The following is a 24,980-nucleotide window of genomic DNA, read 5'->3' on the forward strand; positions in this document are numbered from 1 at the left end:
ATCTGGGCTCAAAGCCTCAGCTAATGGTAAAATGGAATATTTGCCTTCTTTGAGCTTCTACCTTCAGACCCACACAGGAGGAGAATGGCTCAGTCTGGGCAGGACCACTCCTCAAAGCACTGCCTTGGAATGCCACCCAAGGCCCCCTTGACCCCGCGGGGGACAGGCGGACCCTTGGCTCTTTTGACTTAATAGTTACCGCGAGGAGCTGATATTTAAGTTTGATGAACTCCTCCTCACCAGACAGCAGAATTTTCCATCTGTGCTCACGGACCCAGATTTTCAAAGAGCCCCCCCCAAACGGCAGCTGACACGCACGTCTGTGGGTTGGGTTACACGGAACAAGCCAGATCTTCTTGGCTTCCTGGGAGGGAAGAGACTTGGGGCTGTCAATGCCCAGGGGACTTCAGCCCGTGTCCTTCCAGGCTCATTTCCAGGGCAGAAGGCCTGCCATCGTTTTGGATTTCACTTCTCCACTAATAGAAGGGGCAGCTGCTTCCACTACGGGCTCTCTGGTCTCGAGAGATGGGAGTGGTTGCCAGCAGCAGGAAGAGGCGGATCGGGACGCTTGGCCAGGTCACCCGCGGCCCTCCTCTCCGTCCCAGCTTTCTGCACCTACCTGACCCTTCTAAGCTGGGGTCAACAGGGGGTTAGCAAGCAGGTGTCCAACGTCAGGTTCCGTCCTGCTCTGGGGGGGACGCGAGAGCAAGGGCAGGCTGGCCGTGTCCCCGCCCCACGAGGTGAATGCTCTTTGCCTTTCATAAACCCGAAGCCCTTGCCACGTCCCGGGAAATGCCTCCTGGCCCGGGCTCTGGAAGAATCAAGAAGCAAACAGGCTGAGCTGGGAAGTGCTCGTATGTATTTATTTCACAAAGGGGGAGATGATCACCAGTAAGATGCCACCAAATGAGACACTGTGAACCCCGAACTGGGCAGCTATGGGGTTTGGTTCTGGGCAGGGCTTGGCCGGACAGCATGAGGGACACAGACCGGGACCGGCAGAGGGCGGCCTTCCATCTGGGGTGCCAGCCCTGCCCATCCTGCTGGCCAACCCGCCCCCCCGCAAGCTCCTCGGCATCCTAGGCCTGACCTGGGCTGGCAGTAATGCGGCAAGTCCGAGGCCACAGCTCTGCACCTGCTCTACCGCGCACTCAGACGCACACGCCCGGACGCACGCGCCATGCACGCTCGCACAGGCAGCAGCACGCTCGCCCCACCAGGCACACAGCCTCATACGCATGCACACCCGTCCATATATTAACTCTGAGTTATAAGCGCACCCTGACCAGAGGGCAATCAGAAAGAAGTTATTACTCTTCAGAGGGGACTCGACTGCCTTCTTCCCTGTCAGCCGGCAGGGCACAGGGAGACACGAGAGCATCCTCCAGGGTCCTGGCCGCCTACGCTGTGCCGACGTCAGTCCTGAGGCTCCCGATGGGGGCTGCTTGCCGTCCCCGCTGCGGGAGCCCCTGTGAGTCCGGGCTCCCCGGGCCCTGGGCAGGCAGAGAAGAATGGGCCCGGCTCCAGCCTGGGGGCCCTCACAGCTGAGACCACCGCACGTGCTCTCTGGCTCCCGGCTGACGACACAGGTGGAGGAGCCGATCCAGGCACAGAGGATCCTAGCGCCCAGGTGCCCGTGGAAGCATCAGCTCCTTCCAGGTCATCTCGGGGGCGGGGCCCAGAAAAGTCCAAGGCCACCTGCTGGAAAGGTTTGGGGGCTGGCGATCTTGGGCTGTGAACAGGAGTCTGGGCAGAAGCAACGGGGGGGACATGAGCCTCAGGGCCTCGCTGCCTCCTCAGAGGAGGGGGAGCTAGGCTGTGGCCCAGCACCCCGCCCCCTCCACTTCGTTGAGGGCTCGGGTGGAATTCAGAAGCTGCTGCTGCTGCTACGAGAGATGAGAAAAAGGAGGGACCCCCGCCAGTCCCAGTCCTGCAAGTGGGTGGGAAGAAGAGCAGGAGGACGTGGGATGTGTCACCCCTCGGAACCAGGTCCACATCCAGGCTGCAGCGTACACGGCTCCTGTGCTCCCAGAGAAGGGTCAGGGAGCTCTGCCAGGGTGCATGAGCCTCAGGCAGCTGGATGCCTGATGCAGAGGCAGCGTCTCCGTCTGGGCCCCAGGCTGCCCTGGAAAAGCCCTGGGAGGCCCACCGAGCACCTGCCGACTCCTTGCTGGTTCTCGCCCAGCGTGGCTGGTCCAGAGGACGCAGACCCTGTCCCGGGGGCCAGGCTCCGAGGCCCCCAGCTCCTCCCACTACTTGATGAAGTTCTTAATCGTCCACCTCTGTCCCGTGCAGCTGCGGAGGATGAGGTCGATGCCAGCCAGGCCTCGGTTCTCCACCTCCAGGCAGCGCCCTGTGCCCTTGTTCATGACGGCGCCATTCTGGGAGCACGTGGGGGTGAGAGGGAGAAGAGACAGACGGAGAAGGAGCCAGAGAGATGAGACGGAAAGACAGAGACAGAGACGGGAACAGAGAGACAGAGAGACAGGACCAAAGAAACAGAGAGAGACAGAGACAAGGATGGAGAGACAGACAGAGAGATAGACAGAGACAGCGAAAGATATAGAGAATGAGAGACAGAGAGAAACAGAGAGATAGAAACAAAGAGAGACAGATACAAAGAGACAGGGAGAGACAGAGATACAGAGACAGGGAGAAGGGGAGGGAGGGGGAGAGAGAGAGAGAGAGAGACTTAACCACCATAGCGCCCAGCACACGGCCCCTCTTGGGGAACAATCCCACCAAAGTTCTGTGCACAGCGGGGAAGGGATCGTTGGGCCTTTTGGCCTTCTCTGGAAACCTTAAAGTCAGAAAATAAATAAGCTTCACCAAGTCTGAGTGGCTGAACCAGGTGCAAGCATTGGTAGGGGGTGGCGTCACGATGGGGGACTGCCAGGCATAGTCTCAGTCTTTTTCTCCATCCCTCTGGCATTTAGAAGATTCCAGAGAAATCACCCCGAACTCCCTCTCGAGATGTATCAGAGCCCAGCCCAGCCTAGCGCTGCTGCAGGGATCCTGAAGGCTGTCTCACAGGGAAAGCCCCCAGAGATTCCACCTGAACATGTGCAGCAGTCCACGTGCCTAGCCTTAAGCTGGAGACCTTGGGTTGCACTTTGCTGGCTGCCCTTTCCGGGGGAGCTCGCAGCATCCTCACATGCTCTGGGCCGCCAGGCCTGTCCGTGGAGCACTTACCTGGATGAAGTTCCAGCGCTTGTACAGGCTGCTCTTGACCTTGTCGCAGTCCAGGAGCTGGGGCAGACGACTCTTGGAGTTGTCCACCAGGCAGCGGGTGTCCGGGAGGAGCGTGGTGGTCCCCAGGGCCCCCAGGTGCAGGAAGCCCTCCTTGGTGTAGCGGGCCAGCTGGGGAGAGAGCAGAGCGGCAGGGCCACGGAAGGTAGAGGTGAGACCACGAGGGACACATGGGTCACCCAGGACTTTGTTCATGCTGCAGTCCCTGTCACACATCCACACACGCACCCAACTCACAGGGGCGCCCCGTCCAGGAAGCCCACGGCTTGCTAAGCCTGGATACAGAGCCACTCCTTGATTTCCTTCTAAGCATGTCCTCGGTCAATGTTTCAGGAGTCTGGCCTTCTGTTCAACAACGCAGGGAGCAGGAATAAGTGAAAAAGCGGGACATCTGATTTCTAAAGCTTGGCTCTGCTTCCAGCTGGCTGGGCCACCTTGAACAAGTCAATTAACCTCTCTGAGCGTCCGTTTCCTCCTCATCTGTAAACCGGGATTAATTAAATCTACCCTGCTGCAAAAGGGCCCAAACAGTCAGTTCACTGCAGAAGAAACAGGCATATGAAAAAGCATTCAACTTCCTAGGTATTGAAATAAATCAAAAATCAAAACAATGAGACACCACGTTTTAAAAAAAGAGATTATTTGTATTTTGTCAAGGTGAGCCTAAGATGGGCTGGAGGGAGGGTAAATTACTACAACCTTTCAAACAGGAATTGCAAAACATAAGCAGTGTGCTTTTAAAATGTTTCTCTCCTTTGACCCAATAAATCTACTTTAAAAAAAATCTTGGGAATTCCCTGGTGGTCCTGTGGTTAAGACTCCGCACTTTCACTGCCGAGGGTGCAGGTTCAGTCCCTGGTCGAGGAACTAAGATCCCTTCGTAAGTCATGAGGTGTGGCCAAAGAAAAGAAAAAAGAAAAAAAAAAAAATCGGGCTTCCCTGATGGCACAGTGGTTGAGAGTCCGCCTGCCGATGCAGGGGACATGGGTTCGTGCCCCGGTCCGGGAGGATCCCACATGCCGCGGAGCGGCTGGGCCCGTGAGCCGTGGCCGCTGAGCCTGCGCGTCCGGAGCCTGTGCTCCGCAACGGGAGAGGCCACAACAGTGAGAAGCCTGTGTACTGCAAAAAAAAAAAAGAAAAAAGAAAAAAAAAAAAAGAAAGAAAAAAAATCTATCCCAAGAAAATAATTAGCACTGTGAACAAAAGTTTATGTAGAGGGGTGGGGAGGAGGGGGAATTGGATGAGGGCAGTTAAAAGGTACAAACTTCCACTTATAATATAAATAAGTACTAGGGATGTAATGTACTGCATGATAAATATAATTAACCCTGGTGTATGTTATATATGAAAGTTAAGACAGTAAATCCTAAGAGTTCTCATCACAAGAAAAAAAATTTCTTTCTAGTTAATTTTGTATCCAGGAGAGATGATGGATGTTCACTAAACTTACTGTGATGATCATTTCATGACGTATGGAAGTCAAATCATTATGCTGTGCACCTTAAACTTATACAGGGCTGTATGTCAGTTATATCAATAAAACTGGAAGAAAAAGGTTTAGGTACAGGGCATTTATTGCAATGTTATTTCTAATGATGGAAAGGCAGAAACACCCTCAATGAGCAACCTCGTCCTGGTACTTGCTCCATGCTCCGTGTACTGCAACAAATGCTAGCTAGCATTGGGTCGATTCCCAAGACGGCCACATCTTCCTATGCACCCTGGGCAATATGACTTTGCTGCAATTTCTGTTAGGAAGTGGAGTCTGTTTCCTCATCCTTGAATACTGGTTGGCTTTGTGACTTGCTTTGGACAACAGAATGTAGCAGAAAGGGGGATGCGTCTGTTGCTGGTATACACCTTGCATATTTCCACCCTCCCGGAACCCTACTGCTACCATGGCAGTAAGTCCAGGATGGCCTGCTAAAGGATGAGAGCCACGTGGCCCAAACAACCAGCCAGTCAACCACCAGACAAGTGGATGAAGTCATCGTAGATCAGGCAGCCCCCAGCCGAGCTGCTGGCTGATGGGAGGTGCGTGAAAGAGTCCAACCCAAATCACCTGAGCCTGGGCCACATCACAGAACCATCCAGATGACCCATAGACTTGTAAGCAATAACAAATACATGCATATTGTTTTATGCCACTAAGTTTGGGGGTAGTTGTTATGCAGCAATAGCTATCTGATACACAGGTGATATTGCCTGACAATCCTTCTCACAACTAGTTGCGAGTCCATACGAGTTTGGTGCCTTGGCCTCTCCTGACTGCCCATGTTGTTTAAAACCCTGTATTCCAACTTTTGAACAAATACATTCACCTGTCTTTCACACTCCTTTGGGGCAGGGATCGTGTCCAATTTATTTCATTCTTCCTAGGAGACAATCACAGACCAAAGGGCTCTGAACATGTTTGTGAATGAGCACATTACAAATGTGATGAACGTCATCATTTACAAAATTGTAGCCAGAGCTGTTCCTTTAAACTCCACACACACGTTTTGAAGAGTCCTCTGTGTGCCCAGGCTGGGGACAGGCACTGAGAATACAAGGATGGGGCTGTATTCCCACTGAGATATGATTCCAGGGCAGGTTGGCGAGAGGCAGGCACAATCTTCACGTTCATTCTCATGATGCTGTGAGGTGGCTGGAGCAGGAGTGATGACCGTTATTAATATACAACGGACGCCTAATCCATTACAGGATAATATTACCAGCCAGCATGTATTGGAGGCATACTCTGCCCCATTTCTAAGCATGGGACAGAGAATAAATAATGTAATTTCTACAATAACCTGTGAGGTAGGTGCTATTACCCTTCCCATTTCAAAGAAGAGGAAACCGGCATGAAGACATCTGGTCACCTGGCCGGGTCCTGGATTCTATCCTTGGGTGCCCGGAGGCTCGATGGTTGGCGGCCTTGGCCCAGCAGCTGAGCAGCAGAGGAGCCTCCTCTCAGATGATCCTGGTTTCCTGAGAGCCTGGGCCCTGCTGGCCAGGAATGCCGCAGAAAAGTAGCTCTGCCGCAGGACACAAGTGCCTCATCAGGGGATAAGATGCTCTGCAGGGGCTCTCTCTTCTGGTGAAAGCTGCTCAGAAAGCCTCTGTTCTGATCCCCAAAGGGACCCTGCCTGATCCCCTCAGGAGCAAGTGACAGTTTATTAAATGCCCTTGAGAGAGAGATGTGGTTAACATGTGTTTTAGAGCCAAATTAGTTCCAAATCAGAATAACCGTTAGAGGCAAAATGGTAAAACAAAAATCAGAAGCCCTGCCCCATCCCTCCTTCAACAATGTCTCTCTGAACGTGTTTAAATTCATCAAATGCAAAGTGATGAATGACAGCAAGCTGCCTTTATGTTCGGGGAAAGATATACACAGCTGCTTATTGAAATTATGAATCAATCTATTACCCAGCAGGCACGCGAGTGGCGCTAAGAACATTAATTAACTGAGCATATCTGTGACCCAGATGTTTAAAGAGTGAAGCTAAATGCCACTGGGAGTTAGAAGCTCTCCTTTCTGAGGTCTTTTAGGACATGGAAACAATAAGACCCAGACTTCCGGGACCTGCAAAAGGCCACATATCCAGCCCCAGGCAAGGAGGGCCCTGTGGGATTTCTTTTCTGAGGGAAGGTGGTTTCTCACACGGGGAACCCGTACAAGGAGGCCACATGCACGGGCTCTGCTGGCCTGGCCAAGGGGCCAGGGTCAGGGGAAAGGTGGTGAGTGCGGAGACCTGACATCCACCAGGTCCCCCAGTTTCCCCGGTCCTGGACTGAGAGCCCATCTCGTCAAGCCCCACCACTGCCCACCCCCTAGTGCTCCTTCTGTAAGGACCTCTGCTCCCCGTCCTCTGCATGTCCACCTTGCTTTCCTGCCTCCAGGGCTTTGCTTCAGCTGTTTCCCTGCCTGGGAACGTTAGTTACTGGGCTCCTTCTAGAACCTTCTGGCTTCAACTCTCCTAGAGCTCAACGCAATTCTCTCCATTCCACAACGTCTCCTTTCATTCTTGCAGCCCCCAGTCACCTCCTCTCCAGTCTGGGGCAACATGCATCCATATTCTCTGGTGCCTCCCTTCAAGGCACGGACGAGTCCCATCTCCTCTGGATGATCCTGTGTGTCCATTCACCGGGGGATGGATGTCTGAACTGGGGTTATTATAAATTATATTTATATTATTTATATTACATTTATATTATAAATTATTATTATAAATTATGCTGTTATGAACAGTTCTGTATAAGTTTTTATGTGAACATCGATTCTCTTGTTTATACAGTTGACCCTTGAACAACACAGATTTGAACTAGGCAGGTCCACTTACATGTGGATTTTTTTCAAGAAATGTGTACTACATGATTCTCCGTTGGTTCGATCTGCAGATTCAGAAGCACAGATAAGAAGGGCCAATTTCTCATGTATTTCCTTCTAACATCCCGGCTAAGACTCTTCTGGGAACTGAACTGCTGCAGTAGGCTTGTAACTGGTCCTCCTCCTTCCAGCCCCTCACAGTTTCCATCTGTCCTTCCCAATCCTGCACATTCAGATTCTATCATTCCCTGCCTCAACCTTCAATGGCTCCTAATGCCCACGGATTTGTGAGTAAACTTGTAACCATGATCTTCTACTAGAGGTCCCCAACTCACCTTTTGTTTTAACTCTTTGATTCTCGGCTTAGTCTGACAGATGACTTGGAGTTTCTCAAAAAGAGCCAACAGTCTTCCCTGAATAAATTATAACCCCACCCTACCCCTACCCCATCTCGCTTCATTCCACAAAGCCACCCCACCATGTGATCTATTTCAGCTTACGTACTTGTGTGATATTAATATGTCTTTCCCTGTTACAGATTTTTGTCGTTGTTTTAGTATCGCAGCGTCCTACCCATTGTCATATAGCAGAAGGACCAAGAAAAGTATCTCGCAAAGAGCAAAAGCTCTATAAATGTCTTTTGAATTGAATGGGATTATTCTAGATTTGGCTTCTGGGCCCATGAGAAATAAATGTCATTATCCACAAACCTAATGCATTAGGAAAAAACCCTCTGAGCTCAAATACAGTTAATTCTCATTTAGGAGAAAAAGGAATTTTCTATTAGAAATGATCTCAGAGGCATGTAAAACTATTAACCCACATTTAACAACCTTGAGGGAAAACTCAAATATGCAGGTTATAGCCAAATAAACAAAAACCAGCCAAATAATTGTGAATAACTCCGGAACACAGCAAAATCTATCAGATTGTCAATAAAAACATGGCTTGCAATGGCTTTCACATTAAGAGTCTTTCTTATCAGTTTAAAATCAGGCCTAGTGAGGGTAGAAAACCATTGCTAAATGAAAAATGCAGTTTATCCAGTTTCTACCCAGGAGACAGAGAGATGGGTTCTGTTGATTCAAAACTGCTCTGGGGTGAATTTATTTGTTTGTTGCATGGCTGAACCCACAAGAGTGGTTTCTGGTGACTACGTGTACATGTGTACAATTTTAAAAAACAAATAGACTTTCTCCACCACTGTGCAGGGAGTGCCAGAACTCAAACCAAACACACACACACAAATATTTCCAACTATATCTCAGAGTGGATGTATAGTGGCTGCCTGGGAGCCGGGGTGGAGAAAAGGAGCAGGAAGAATCTCGGGGTGGGGGCAGGAATGGAGATGGAATGGAAATGTTCTGTAGTTTGATTGAGCAGGGAGTTCCACAGGTGTGTACTCCTGCCAGAACGCCTCCAATTGTACACTTTAAACAGATGCAGTTTATTGCACCGACCTTATACTTCAATAAAGTTGAGTTAAAAATCTATCTGGGAGCTTGGAAGGCATGCTATGGAACCAGATACATTTCCTGCAGAGAGAGCCAGCTCCTGGGGGGTGCGATGGTGCCCAGGACCTCTCTCCTCAATCTTCTCCCATCCACCCTTATGACCCACCATGCTGGATTCAAGCACGGTATTTCCAGAAAATGCACTTGCTACTTGGAATGAATGGGGAGACGTATTTGTGCTACAAAACCTTAGGTTGATTTTCCTGCAGACGGGTCCAGGAGTGGATGGATTGGGGCAGTGTCTCTGGAGGTACGGGGATGACAGGGTCTGGACCACACAGCTTTGTGGCGAGAGCTGGGGGCCTCTGGGAGAGGGGTCCTGAGGGTGGGGGGCACCAGGAGGAGGGTCGGAAGAGCCAAGTGGGAGAGGGGATGGGTGAGTAGTATAGTCCCGTCCAGCTTCCCAAGGATCACAAGCAAATTCCTAAGCGTGCCTGCCAACCTCACCCTGACTGCTAAATTGGTCAGAGGAGCAAAGACTCTGCTTTCGAATGAGACAGACGTTATTTTTCAGTAAGCAGATGCATTTCTTTCTTGTCTCTATCTGTGAAATAGGAAGGTAGGATTATATCCCGGTACGGTATGGAAATGCTGGCAAACATTTTTTTTCCCTTTTCAGCTGATCTTAGTTAAATCTGTCTCACCTTCTCATTCTGCCAATTCAAACAGCAGCCTGGCTTTGTGCTGTGTCATCGAAGGAGATAGCATATTATACGGTTAAGGACTCAGACTCTGGAGCCTGTTGAAGAAATCCAAGCCCTGCCACTAAATAATTTTCTGACCCTGGGCCAGTTACTTTGCCTTCTGGAAGTCTGTTTCCTCACCTTCAGAACGGGGATAATTTTAGGATTTATCTCAGGGGGTAGTTATGGAACCAAACAAATTAGTGAGAAGAGGATGCAGTGTATAGTAAACCCTGTGTGCTTGTTACCCTTATTTCCCCAGACCTCACACACCAGTGGAGAACTGCGGCCTTGTTCCTGCTTCACTACAGATCCCTGTTCCTCCCTCTCGGCTCCCGTGTGGGCTCACGTGACCAGCGTCTCCCAGCCCTAGTTCCTTCCTGACCCACAGCCACTCCAGGCTTCCCACTGTCTCCAGAACCATTTGCCCAGGGGAGGCTGCCCCGACGGCTTCAGCAATACTGCTGGGCAGCCCAGGACCCTCACGCAGCTACCCAGCCCGTCAAGCTCCCTTGGGCTGGGTGTGTGCATTTCTTGGGTTGGACGCCTGACCCTCCATCTCCTACTGCTCTGCTCCTGTCCTTCCCCTCCCCTCCCCCACTTCCCTTCCCTGGTCTGGTCCAGATCCTACATGCCCTTGCCTGGAATGGGCCAGATTCCTGAAAGGGTTGGGCCTTGAATTGGGCTCTTGATACTCAGCATCCCCAAAGCCACTGTGTGTTCCACGGATGTCTGCCCTGGGGCGTTAGCGCCCCTGGCCTCTCATCTTGGACTCTGCCCCTCCTGCAGCACCTCTGCAGTGGGGGAAGAAGAGCTCAGCCTGTTTTCTGCTCCTGGCATGCTCCCTGATGAATCCAGGCAAACCATCGGCTAGAAGCCAGTCTAGATCAGCCTGGACCACCCGAAAATTCAGAGCCTTAACAGAGGAGTTTGACGTGGGCCTGGTTACGATGTCCACACGTGAGAGTGGGTGTGAAGATGCTCTGATATGGAACCAGCCCCAGAGATTTAGGACGAGGTTTCCATCGTCACTGAACACCCATTATACTCCGGGCCTTGTTCTGGGGGTGTTCATTGGCAGGATGTTATTTAACCCACGACAATGACCCTACAAAAGTCAGGGCACGCCCCCCCCCGTTTTTTTTTTCCAATGAAGACACTATATTTTTTCCCTCGATTCTAGAAGCCAAAACTCCCACTGGCACAGTGGTTCCTTTCATGCTGTCCGTCTCCACCCTCCCAGCTGAGCCCACCAGTGTATCCTGTGTTTGTCCCAGCCTGAAGCCACCCTGGGCTCACCCCAGGGCCACCTCACAGGCTTGGCCAAAGCATCTGGCCCCCTCCTCCTGCCCCAGGAGTTAATAGGCCATTTATGTGTCCCTCATTCAACATTAAACATTTGTATGTTGCCCACCACGTGCCACGGCCTCTTCATGTTCCACGGAGAGAACACATCCCTGGAACTCCCTGGAAGAATGCCCGTCCCTGGAATTTGGAGGCTTCAACATTGTAACCTGTGCTAGGTGAGCTAGAAATTGTAGGTCTTGGAGGGTAAACCTGGGCTGGTGGACCCATTGATTTCCATGTCTCTGTTGAGGCGAATTCATAAATTCCTCTTAGGAAAAAAAGAAAAAAGCCTACATTTCTGCTCCAATATCCCATAATTCGATGTGTGGGAAATTATAGTTTTTCTCAAATTCAGATGACAGACATCTACTTTCTGAGCATTAATTCTCACCGTTCTCTAGATTTTCCACTAACGTTTTAGAAACATAACTAGTTTCTTTTTGTTTAGTCTTTTATCCCCCTTATTCTGCTTTTAAACACGCTTCCAAGTGCTGGTCCCTCGTAGCCACTTCATCTGTCTTCTCACCTTCCCTCAAAGTCAAGCTTCCGGAAAGTTCTCTCCATCATGTCTCCACCTCCTCACCTCCCTTTCTCCCCTGCACCCAATCCAGCCTGGCTTCCTCTTACCCACGGTTTTTGGGTTACTGCCTTGAACATGCAGTGCAGTCTGGCTACTGGCCCTCTGGGCAGCAGTGTTTGGCTCTGCTCTTCCTTGGTTGGTGTGACACCCACCTTTCTGGTGTCCAGTGCTCTGGCCCCATCACCCACTAAATGTGGAGCCACACTAGGGTCTGTCCTAGGACCCCTGGCCTGCTGTTCCCTGGGACGCACCTGGAGCCCCATCGGCCTCTGCAGCTCTGCCCTCAGCACTGAGTTGGAATGTTCAGCTGCCTGGGGAGGACACCACGTTGGGATTCCCAAAGCCCCACCCCCAAACTCACAGGGCCCACAACAGAACTCGGCATCCTGGGACCCCAACCTCAGCAAAAGGCACCACGCTCTGCTTGTCCAGCCAGGGACTTGTCACCTTCATCTCCTTGTCCCTTTCCTTGACCTCTCAACCATCAACTCCAGCCAACTTGACCTCCTGAACAGCTTTATAAAGCTTTTCAAGTTGAAAGAGTTCTAGTCTTACAAAAACCTTGCATAAATAGTACAGAGAGGTCCTGTATGCCTAACATTCAGCTTATCCTAAAGTTAACATCTTCCATCCTCATGACGCAATTAGCAAAGCCAGGGAATTAACATTGGTACAGTCCTGTTAACTAATCTACAGACCTCGTGGGAATTTCCCCAGTTTTCCAACTATGTCCCTTTCTTCTTCAGGATCCAGTCCTGAATCCACATTGCATCTCAGGCTTATGTCTCTTGGTCTCCTTTGACCTGGGATAGCTCCTCAGTCTCTCGTTTCTTTTTTGTTTTTCGTTAAAATACTAGTTTTAATCTTGTTTATTTCTATCTTTTGACGGCTTAGGGGGACCTCAGACATACAAAATCTGGTTAATTATGATCCTTGGTTCACAAACACTATCATCTTTGGTCTAGGCAGAACTATCTTTTCTCTTCATTTATTTTTTTTTTTCATTTATTTTTGCAATGACTTTGACACTTTTGAAGAGTACTGGACAGTTATTTTTAGAATGTCCCTTGATGTAGACTTGTCTGATGTCTTCTCATGATTAAAATTAAGGTTATAGTTATACATTTTTTAGCAAGAAAACCAGAGGTGATGTTGTGCCCCTTCAGGGCATCAGACTGGGGGTTTGTGGTGTCTTATTACCAGTGACATTAACCTTGATCTTTTGGTTAAGGTGGTGTCTTCTGGGCTTCTCAATTGTAACGTTACTATTTTCCCTTTACAAAGGGAGATAATTTGAAGCTATGTAAATATCTTCTTTTCTAAAATTTTTTATATAACACACTTTTATTTATACAAATAAAATATATAATATACTAACGATATACACATTACACACTATATGTTCTAAATAGTATTTATAGAGCAATTACAGTAACTCTTTATTGAGTATCTAGTACTGGTTGATTTGTGTTCAGATAAGGAATAACAATCATTTTTTAAAAAATGAGTTATGGGCTTCCCTGGTGGCGCAGTTGTTAAGAATCTGTCTGCCAATGCAGGAGACATGGGTTTGAGCCCTGGTCCGGGAAGATCCCACATGTCATGGAGCAGCTAAGCCCGTGTGTCACAACTACTGAGTCTGCACTCTAGAGCCCATGAGCCACAACTACTGAGCCTGCCCGCCTAAAGCCCGTGCTCTGCAACAAGAGAAGCCACCACAATGAGAAGCCCGTGCACCACAACGAAGAGTAGGCCCCGCTCACAGCAGATAAAGAAAGCCCACACTCAGCAACGAAGACCCAATGCAGCCAAAAAATATATAAATAAAATAAATAAATTTTAAAAATTGAGCTATTACTGTCATGATTGCCATGGTGATTTTCATTTCCCACATCCTTTCTACATTTATTTTTTAAATTTATTTTTGGCTGTTTTGGGTCTTCACTGCTGCGCATGGGCTTTCTCTAGTTGCGGCGAGCAGAGGCTACTCTTCCTTGAGGTGCATGGGCTTCCCACCGCAGTGGCTTCTCTTGCTGCGGAGCACGGGCTCTAGGCGCGCGGGTTTCAGTAGTTGTGACACATGGGCTCAGTAGTTGTGGTGCACAAGCTTAGTTGCCCTGCGGCATGTGGGATCTTCCCAGACCAAGGATCGAACCCATGTCCCCTGCATTGGCGAGTGGATTCTTAACCACTGCGCCACCAGGGAAGTCCCCCTTCTACATTTTTTAAGTGGACTCTACTGAAAGGAAGAGCTGTCTCTCTCCCACCATTTATTTATTTATATCAGTATGTACTTGCCGACTTTTAAAAAATTATTATATGGATGGCACTCCAATAGTATTATTATTTACTTTGTTGCTCAACTAGTTCCAGCTTTGGCCATTAGGATCTCTTTTAGGGTGGTTTCTGAGTTCGTTTGACAAGCCACCACCTCCTTTTCAGAATTTCCTTTTATTCTGACATCACAAGACTTTCCTTCTGGAATCATCCAAAATCTGGGCACTAGATGTTTTCATTGTTACCAGGGTTTCATTGCTTCTAGACCCCCTCAGAGCTGGGAAATATATGCATGTATACTAACCTGTGCACACATTTTTTTTCCATATTTTTACAAACTTATTTCTATATATGTAAATGTGTTTATATATGTATATGTGTGCATATATAACATATAAAATAAATTCATCCTGATCCTGCACATTCCAGTCCAATGTCCCAGGATTCAGTCTAACCATCCCTTTTTCCTTGTGAACTGTTCGCCCACACCCCTGCAGAAAACAAGCTTACTTACTAGAATACAGTATATGCGGTGGTTCCTTTTTCTTTAACCTTATAGTATCAAGTCAAAATTGTCCAAACAGTTCCAAAGTTACTTAGTGATGTTCTTCCCATCCTTCCGTACGGTTACATAATTCATTTATAATCTCATCGGGTTCAGTTTTCACCATTGGCATTCCGTGTTGGGTCCTGTTCCCCACATTCTAGTTGAATGTATTATTATTTTTGGCCATTTGAAACACCATCGTAGTTCTAAGAGTCAGATTTGTGTATAAAGGGACCCGGAGAGAGTGTCCCTTCATTCCTTCTGTCCTGCTTCCATTCCCACGTCCTTTCCGTCCCATTCTCACCCACCCCCCGTAGGTAACCAATCTCATTAGTTTCTGGTTGGTCCTTCCTGCATCTTTTTTGCACAGATGAGCAGATATAGGGGTTTATTTTTATTTTAGCATTTGTCTTAAATAAGGCGTAGCATACTATACGTATTCTTTTCTACTTTGCCTTTTTCACTTAACAGTATGTTAAAATCACTCTGTATTAGTTCATAGCAATTGCCCTTGTTAATTTTCATAGCTGCATACTACTCCACGGTGTGGATGTGCCACAGCTTAGATAATTCAACTACTCTCTCCCATGACCTGGCATGAAGGTAGCTTCCAACATTTTGCAACTGCAAACAATACAGCAATGTACATCTGGATTTTCATGTTGTTGAAGATGTATCTTCAGAGTAGATTTCTGGAAGTGGGACGGCTGGGACAAAAAGTAAGTGGAAAATTAAGTTGAAGCTTTGTTGGGTGCTACCAAACTCTCCTCCAGAATGGTGGCACCAGTTTGCATTTCTACCAGCAATCTATGACATTGGCTATTTCTCCAGAACCTTGACAACAGAGTATGTTGTCACAGTAAAAACTTTTTGCAAATATCATGGGTGAGAAATAGAACCTTAGTGTTATTTTACTATGGATTTCCCAATTATGAATGAGTCTAGTAGAAAAGTGGCTTTCTGCTCCGGTTCCTCACAGACTTTCCTCTTACAAAGAGGGACTTTTTGTAATACTATTGAGGTTTGTGGAAGAAGGGAGACATATGGTGTGATGTGGAACTCCCACTGGACAGAAGAGCACACGGGAAGGCAATACCTCTCTTAGCATCGCCAGGGAGGAATCCGTTTGGTGAAGGATGTGAAGGGTCATTTCCTGGTTTCCAGTTTTGCTAAGATGCAGGAACCAAAGACCTTCACTAGCCACGTGTGACTCTGGCTAGCTCCTGGCTCAGCTTGGCAGTGTATCAGGAGCCTCACCCCCAACAGAGCCTGCATGACAAAATACCTGGAGTGCTAGGGTGACCCTTTGGCTGTCCGTATGTCCACCAAGTTGAAATCTCCTTTCCTGCTCATGGTCAAGCCAACTATTTACGTAGGGGATACTGAGATTGAGCAGATGAGAACCCGCATCCTGTACAAAAAAACCTTCTTGCAAGGTGTCTTGTGATTCACCTTCAATCTATGGCTGATTGACATTTACGTCTCCGTGGAGGGGCCACAGACTCAGGCATGCAGGAACTTCACAGACATGAACGTAGTCTTTACGGAGCAGAATCAAGCAGTCAAGATGATTGATCAGAGTCCCTTGAAAGCAGAGTCCGTCGCCTGACACTGAGACCCTGAAGCTGTGGAGGAAACCACGAGCGGTCTGTGCAGGGCCCTCCCAACAGGTGGCTGGTGATGGCAAGACCACGTCACAGAGCAACCTGAAGAAGGCCTTCATTCACACCTTCTAGAACCAACCTCTGTGCACCTATGGCCCCCTCAGTGGTCCACTGTGTGGGTGGAATTCCAGCAAGGTGTCTCATACTTGGCACTTTGGACAACCCAAGCTCCTGAGCCAGGCAGATGGTCCAGTGAGGACAGTCTAGAACCTTCAGCCACCCACGTTCTTCCTTTGGCCTCGTCTGATGGAAACCCAGACTCCAGAGGCCCCGCCATCCTGTACCAATGGCCTAAACTCCACTAGCCCTAAACTCTTTAGTGAGAAATAAAATATTGCCTGCCATATCAGTGAGCAAAGGATGTCACAGTCCTCAGCGATTGCAGCCACCTCCGCGGTGAGCCCTGAGGGAACTCAGGAAGGAAACAGAGGATACCTGCCATCTAGCAGCCATCAAACTATACCACCCCAGACGACGGTGCAGCCTCAGAATGAGAAAACACAGGCTACTGGCCCCAGATAGCAGGGGTGCATATCAAAGGAATGACATCAGTGAGCCCAGACCCTTGCATCTTCCCATACACAGAAAAGCGCTAAATTCCGCAACTTGAGAAGTCTAGTTTTCTTTTATTTACAGTAACCTTTTCTTCTGACTACCTGGGGTTGTTGTTAAAACTCCTACCTATCCTGGGGTCCCCCCTTCCTCTTTGGAATAGTTTTCTCAGCGTTTTATCTGAGAAGCTGTCTCTCGGGCTCGAAGTTCTAAGAACGTCCGCCGAATAAAACATAACTCCCAACTTTTAGGTTGTGCATTTTTTTTCAGTCGACATTAGGATCCACCCTTAATTCTGATCGATTGGCCATGTTCTCAGACCCTCTTCATTTCAAACAAGCAATATCTTTGAAAATAATCACTCAACGGATACCACTGCTCCAAAGAGAAATCAAAACGGAACTGAACGGTCATGGGACAAACATTCTGTATTTGCTGTGCTGCATCTCATGGTGCTAAGACCACAAAGACCTTTTGACTAGGTGGTTTCACCTTCCCCCTTGTCCTTCAGAAGCAGCAATGTTGTTTCCTTATTAATTCGGTGATAAGAAAACCACCTAAGAAAGCAACATATTTCTTTGAAAAAAAAAAAAAAAAAAGGCTGAAAGCAAGCCTCAGAAATGATAATGTTGTTTGAGGGTGGTAGGATTATAGATGATTTAAATTTGTCTTTTTCAAATTCACCATAATGCTGTTGCACCTTTAGGGAACAAGAAAAAGATTGGCAGTGACTCGCTTTGAATTTAATAGCTCTGGGCAAGGTAGGAAGGCTCAGTTGGTAATGTGGCCACCATCCTAGCGTTCCATCTGATTTCATTATTCCAAGCCTAACAGCAACACAAAACCTGCCTGGATCACTTTTTGTGTCTGGAGGAAAATTAACTCAGCTTCTAAGGAGATGGGAATTTCCTGGCGGTCCAGTGGTTAGGACTCAAGAGCTTTCAGTGCTGTGGCCTGGGTTCAATCCCTGGCTGGGGAACTAGGACCCCACAAGCCCCACAAGCCCCTCGGAGTGGCCCAAACAAACAAAACCAACACCCACTAACTTCCAAGGAGATGTAAAATTTAATTAAGAATCTTCACTGGAAAACAACTTATGATGGTAACTCCGATTTTCTGGAAAGACTAGCTCATCAACCCATTCTGGCAAGAGAGAAGAAGTACAGGAATTCCTCCTTAACCTGGGGTCCCCCTTAAGCAAAATCAAATACACGTGTCTGTAGTTCTGTATGCTATTTAGGACATCAAGCATCCCTGTTCCCTGTCTTGTGGTCTGTGAGATCTACCTTTCAGGGATAATTAGAAAGTGGGAACCAGGGACTGGAAATAGGAAAGCAAAGCAAAGCAGATGGCAGAGAGAGAGGCTTGGGTCTCCCGCTAAGTCTCAGGAAAAGTCTCAGGGAGCAGGAAGCAAGTAACCCTGCTCTCCTTCGAGGTCTGCGAAGAGGCTGGGCGTGAGGGATGTCCACACAGGCTGGACGAAGGCACAGCCCGGGAGGCAGGAGCTAACAGCCCTGAACTAATCAAACCAGACACGTTTTGAATATTGGGAGAGAAGATGAGTCAGAGGAACGAAAAAGGAGAATCTGCCGTGAAGCATAACAGATTTATAAGTGTCACACTGGAATTCAGGGGAGGGTTTTTCAAAACATTGCATAAAAGACGGGAGGTGGAAATATTGCAGCTCAGAACCTCCGAGATGTCCCGTTTCAGCACCGGTATTGTCTCTCCTGCCTTCCGTTGTCCCTTTTTTTGTGTGGGGGGGGTTTCCCAAACATCAGAAATACCTGCCCTCGCTCCTCCAACCCTATTTTCCCACAGCGTCTAAGGTTGCCCTGCTTTGACCTCACGGTGGTTTCCAGGAATCGAGGGATTGCAGGGTTTGCTTCTTACCGAATGTGGGAGGCTGGCTCCCAGAAACACGGGCCCGTTTGCTGGGGGCAGAGCCACCTTGCCCTGGGTGCTAACTCCTATGTGCTCTCCATGGCTCCATCCCTTGAGCCCACCACTTACGTGACTTCACCTGGAAGCCAAGGCTGCTGGATGTCAATAACTGCTGCATTTTCCGAGTGCCTCCCACAGGCTAAGCTCTGTCACTCCACGGGGCACTCGTGCCTTATTGGCAAAATGCATCTTCATGACAAGGTGTTTGGATGATGGATTGCTTAAACGATGAAGCCATCAAGGAATAAGTCCAAGATCAGATTACATTTAATTATGGGATAAAAGAATTCTCATCTGTCATTCTGTTGATGAATTAACTGAGGGAGGGAATGTGAGCTTCTCAGAAAAGAGGGGAGAGGAAGACTAAACGTACCGACCAAAGGACAAACAGCGGAGACCTGTGATACCCTCCCAGGAACGCACTGGACAGGAAAGTTCTTTGGAACAAAGCCTGACTTCTCTCAATTCCTCTCCAAGGTGCACACCTCGTCTTAAGAACAGCCTTTACAGCTTGTAGCTCTTTCAAAGAGTGCTCTATGGAGTTCCCAGGGCCACCGCACTTGGAATGCTTGCTGGTCAAGTTCTGTCCATGGCGGGGCTGCTGGAAGCTGTGGTCGGTCCCCAGCTCGGGAGGGAGGGGCCCGCGTTGGAATCGGTGAGGCCGCGTGGGTGGCCCCCACGAACACCCCCAGCGAAGCTGCTCCTCAGGTTCGATGCGTCGCCCCTACACATGCTTCAAGTCTTTCTCCCATGCCTTGCGGGGGGCTTGAGAACGTCTGGGGGCTCAGGAATGTGAGACACATTCCCTCCCACGAATGTACAGCCCAGCATCCAAGACCAGGAGTCACAGGATGGTTTGGAAAGCGGCCTGGCATTACCCGAATCTCAACTTTCAGAGGGGCTGGGGGAGTCACTACTTACCCGATAGGATAAACGTTACCCAAACCAGAAATGGGTTTATCGTCTGCCTTTTGCTCCCTGTCTCGATCCAGCCACGGCACTGGCCCATGAAGCTGCGTCACCGGGACCTCGGGCAGCAGCTCGGTCGCAGGGACTTGAGAGCACCACGAAATTAAAGGAAGATGCCCCGGGCCCAGCCCTGCCTATCTTGTTGTCTCTTCTTGACCTCTGCCCTCAAGGGAAATCAGAATGGGGAAGGTAGACAGGTTGACCAGGTGGACTGGGAGAGAGAACAGGAAGGGGCTGGCCGAGGACGACGATCCCACGGCCCATATCCCTGCAGGGAGACCTTGGCTGCTGCAGTGAAGGGACCCCCGGGGACCTGGGCCCAGGATGGCAGAAGCTGGGAGTGTGGGGGAGAGCCCTGGGCCTCCCTAGACAAGACCTCCTGCTCTGAATGGGTTCGAGCCAACACCGAAGGCCACCACTGTGCCCTCGACGTCTGTTTCTTTTATGCTTGTGATATAAAATTTATTTTGAAATAATTGTAAGATAAAAAGACAGCCAGTTTAAAGAAAAAGAAAATTTAAAGAAAACACTGGCTCAGAAAAGAAACAGCTGTTTGTCTAATGCAAATTAGGAACCAGACAAGAGCAAGGCTGGTCACTAGCTCGTGATTCATCAGGCTCTCTGAGTGGCTGGGAACCGTTTCCATCTTGCTGACAAACACATGTTGCAAGGCAGGAAATTACCCTCCTCGGTGCCTATTTTAACTCTGTTTAATTGCTGTTTGATAATAAATTACAACATAGAGTCCATTAATTAAGCTAACAATGTCTGTGGAACACCAGCTCCTTCTTCTGGGGGTTGCCTTGTTACGGGAGCTTTGATTCAGTTTGTTTGCCCAACAGCACTTCATGAAGTGGTTTCAAAAGATGCCAAGGCACGTGACTGGTGGGGCAACGCTCTGAGCTTAGGGGGAGCGGGTTTGGGCAGGAGGGGGGGGAAACCTTGGTGAACATGAGGACGGGCTGGAAAGCAGCGCCAAGGACGCAACTCTAACTCAGCACATGTGGCGGAAGAGAAAACAAACCGAAACAAAACATTAGATCTACTTTCAAAAAATCAGCTGATGGGAAACGACCATGGTCCCCGCGTACAGGAATTCAGCCCAGAGTTGGGGGGCGGGGGAGCAAGGACCGGCCTGATTTGGTTTGCTGTTCCATCATCAACTAAATGGAAGGAGAATTCACTTGGAAAAGTTCTGCATGCAGGCGGAATGGGTGAACGATGAATTCTAGATATTTCCCAACAAAGCCCCCCTGTACTGGGCTGTGAAGGCCGCCAGCTCCCAGCAGGAGAGGAGAACTTGGTGCCCGGCTCCTGTCCTGGCAGCGAGTAGGCAGGGAGTCACCAGGGAGAAGACTCTCCTTACATTTCACCTGTGCTGTCTGGGAGGTAGGCTACCTGGTTTAGCAGGTGACCAGGTGGGACCTTGAGGGAGGGGATGCCCCAGGAGTAAAGGCTGCGATCAGAAGCGGGAGGAAGGTCCGGTTCTCAGGGAACTGCCCCAGACCGTTTGCAGCTGTGGGCATCACACGGGTGTCAGATGGGGGTTCTGAGCAGTCAGGGTCCACGGGGAGGCCAGGGGGCCCTGGGACGAGGTGGCCGCAGGGCTACGAAAGGCAGATGCAGCCGCCTTCATGCCCTGGCCCTCAGGTTCAGCCAAAGACTTCCTGAGTGGCTTAGAAAACCTCCCCCTGCAACACCCAGGTAAAAAGGCACTGCTTAGAGCCGTAGGAGGAAGCCCTCAGGTCTCTGGGAGACCTTTATTGGACCATCTTTACTCCTTTTCTCATTCGCAGAAGTTGGCTTCACGGGGCTGGTTTTTGATTACGCAGATCCCTGCATGTGATAGTGTCTGTTACCTCGCAGTTAATAAGTACTCAGTTCCAATGGGACCTCTTCAGAAGACCGGACGAGGAAACCTGGGAGCTCAGTGTTCTAAAAGCTACTCCTGGCATTTCCCGAAATGACGGTCACGTAGGGCACGGTGGCCAAGGAGTGGGCAGCCCCGAGGCTCGGCGTCCGGGCTCCAGCTGCCCTCCTGGCCCAGTACCTCCACGTCACCACCTCCTCTCCCAGCCATCCCGCCCGAGACTAGTGCGGGTGGATCACCGACTTGTCATCTGACCTCTCCCAAGCTGCAGCCTCTTAAATGGCCGACACAACCATCCCCTTCAGGCCCCAACTCCCCATCTCCATGTCCCTGGCCACCGAGACTTTTAGGGTACTTTACTCCTGCAGGCCCTGGGAGGGAAGAACTGGAGAGTCAGTAGGGACTGAAGGTCAGGATGGCTCCAGAGCGTCCATTCCACTCTGGACTCCTCCGGGACTGGCTGTGCCTGATCTAAACACACCATTACCACACTGCCCCCCACCCCAGCGGCAGATGAACCTTCAAGGGCTCCCCAGTGCCCTCAGGGTCAAGTCCCAAACCCCCCAGGCCAGCATCATGGCATCACTGGGAACCTGTTAGAAATGCAATATCTCAGCGCCCCCCACGCCCCACCGACTCAGAGACTCTGAGGATGGGGCCCAGGAGCTGGTGCTGTCATAAGCCTTCCAGACGATTCCGCTGCACACTGACACGTGAGACCCAGTGCCTTGGAACGTGTCTCATGAGGCCTTGGAGAGCCGCCTCTCCATCTCTCTTCCGCCTCCTCTCTCGGCACGTCCTTCCCTCTGGCATTCTAAGCCCTGGCCAAACTGGGCCACCTTCTGTCTCTTGGCGCCCAGCACCCCGGGCTATCTCACTCTCCTCACATCTTCTACGCTGTAGCTTTCCTGGTCTTCCCGCCTCCAGTGTAAAGCACTTGAGAGCAGGGGCGGTAGCTTATCAACTGTCAAATATGGTCGCCACCAACGTCTGCAGTACGTGCTCAAGACCCATCTGTCGAGTGAAGGAAGAAATGAATGGATGAAGACACCGGGCTCTTGAGTGCATCTTGCCTTTGACGCTAAAGCTCTGTTTCTCCGTGGAAGGAAGCAGGTCTAGGCTTCCTGGTCGTTCTTCTCCTCCCTGGGGCACTTTTAGGCAGTGGTAGGGCTCAGGAAACTAGCTGGGATGAAATGGACTGGATTTGAATGTAAAATGCTTGGGTTGCGCTGGAGAGCCCGCCCCAGAGCAACCCAAACGAGCCTGTACACAGGCACTTGCTCCTCTGTGCCTCAGTTTCCCCATGCTGCCTGCTTGCCTCCTAGAGTGGCCACAAGGAGAAAAGGAGCAAATTCAGGCCGGCGTCACTTGTCCACTTTCAGAGGACACATCACACACGGAAGGGAGCGGAGGGTCTGGATTATGAGAACTACCTGTGGGGATAGGAAAGGAAATACAGCTCTTCTCTTCCAGATGCTGGCTTAATGGGAAAGCAAAAGTGCTCTGGGCAGAGAGAACATGAGCCATAAATGCACGCGAGAGTCTGTGTGTATGACCGATGAACATGAACTTGGCACGTAAGGTGTGTGTCCATAAAGCATGAGAGAGCTGAAGGCAGCTTACGGGGCATTCTGTCCACTGTTTTCCTTTTACAGATGAACAAACAGATTGTGAGTCTGGCTTAGAACCACGCATCTTGTACTCCTCTGGGATTGAAGACGTTTTCCCAGCTTGTAGCTTGCCTTTTATTACTATTGGTTGACATAAAATTGGTTTAAACTTTGATGCATGTCAAGTCTAATGACATTTTTGGATCTATTTTCTGCCAGTTCTGGAGGATTTCTGCTAAGCTCTTGGTGCACACACCCATATACGTGCACGCGCGCGCGCACACACACACACACACACACACACACACACACACACACACACTCACTGTGGGCTAGCACACAGCTGTCAAAGGAAATTCATTTACCAGGCTCTATTTTTACTCTGTTGGTTGACTGTTTTGTCCTTTTTGGTTATCTTTGCTATCTCCTTGGAGACCAGAAGACACGTGTGTTCTTTGAAATATTACTGCAAGCACATTTCTCCTTCTCAATCACTGCTTGGCACTTGTACCAGCACTTATAGACCAGGCCATGCTCACCACCAAACTGGCGATGCATGGCCTTTCAGAACAGAGATATCAATCAGGTTCTCATGAGGGAAGCTGCTAACTCTTTCTTTGAAGTTGTAAACTGGCATATTTGGTTATAATTAAACATATGTACACGTGGCATCCATTTGCCTATTAGCAAATGACACACATCGTATGCAGTCTCCTTTCAGTAGGAAATGTGCCCATTGATCCTCTTAATATTTGTGTTGAAGCTACCACTTGTGACTCTTTTCCCTAGTCTCTACAGAGAAACCACCAGAAAGCCTCTTGGCTGCTCAGAACACGTAACCATTACCAAAGTAGAGGACACAAGTTCCCAGAAGTCCTTCAAATCCCCTGTAGGTCCGGTGGACTTACTCCCTTCCTGGTCAGAGACGGGCTCCTACCTGGGGTCCCCAGCCATGGCACGGGTACAGTATCGCTGTGTGGTTCTCCAGCGGCCCCTGGTCCAAGCAGACGTCTTTTGCCTTGCTGTTGCGAAGCTGCAGGAATAGGCAAAACATGACCCGTCAGAGCTCAACTGGTGGAGTTACTGCTACCCAGCCACTGCTCCGCTGTGGCTTGGCTCTGACTTCTTGATGCAAAGGCCATGAGACCCACACCCCCGCCCCCAAATAAGGACCGAAGCTTCAGTCTGGGAGGTGATCGCTTTAGCAACAAAGTCCTCCAGTGGGTGGTGTGGGTTCTGGCCCTCTGCCTGTGACCCACACACATGCACATAGCTCCCCCATCCCCAGCACAAAGGAAGATCTCAGAGAACCTTTGGACATAGGAACATCGACTACACATTGGTTATCCAAGTGGACCTCGGCACCAGCACCGGTTTCCACAACCCTGGGAGCCATGGGTCAGCTTTTCAGTTCATTACTGGCATAGAGGCATGGAAAGTCGTCATCAAAACAGAAAAAAAAATCTTGCCGTCAGGGAAAGCTCAAGCAACATTCATTCATATATTCAAAAAATATTTACTGAATGCATACACTGGACCGGGTACCATTCTAAGTGCTCGGAATGAATCTGTGGAGGAAAAAACAAAAGTTCCCAAGACATCATCCCTGAATCTAGGCGTGTCTCTTTGGAAGCATGCAGGAACTTACTTAATTTGGATCTCCAGGCCCACTGGGATTCTATATTGGTGTCCATCCCACCCACCACCTGAAATCGCAACCAGTGGGAAAATGGCGACACTGTTGGTCTACCCCATATATCTGAGCCCCCTCCAGACTCTATTCTCCATGGAAACCAAACTAACCTGGGATAAATCAAGAATAGAGGCACGGGACAATCTGCTTTTGTGCACCCAAGTAGTGT

At 49.5% G+C, this 24,980-nt stretch overlaps 1 protein-coding gene across 1 annotated transcript in view; it reads right to left on the reverse strand.

The window, feature by feature from the left end:
* Window positions 1-842: 842 nt before the first annotated feature.
* The window catches only part of GALNT17 (polypeptide N-acetylgalactosaminyltransferase 17), a 447,043-nt gene continuing 422,905 nt past the window's right edge, over window positions 843-24,980 (reverse strand). Inside the window, exons 9-11 of the mRNA XM_059038422.2 lie at window positions 24,056-24,151; window positions 3,193-3,360; window positions 843-2,381 (exon numbers count right to left, since the gene is read on the reverse strand). Of these exons, the coding sequence (XP_058894405.1) occupies window positions 2,253-2,381; window positions 3,193-3,360; window positions 24,056-24,151 (393 nt within the window). The 3' untranslated portion in view covers window positions 843-2,252. The remainder of the gene's footprint in view (window positions 2,382-3,192; window positions 3,361-24,055; window positions 24,152-24,980) is intronic.

The sequence above is a fragment of the Kogia breviceps genome, chromosome 14, assembly GCF_026419965.1.
Source record: "Kogia breviceps isolate mKogBre1 chromosome 14, mKogBre1 haplotype 1, whole genome shotgun sequence".
Lineage (NCBI taxonomy): Eukaryota > Metazoa > Chordata > Mammalia > Artiodactyla > Physeteridae > Kogia > Kogia breviceps.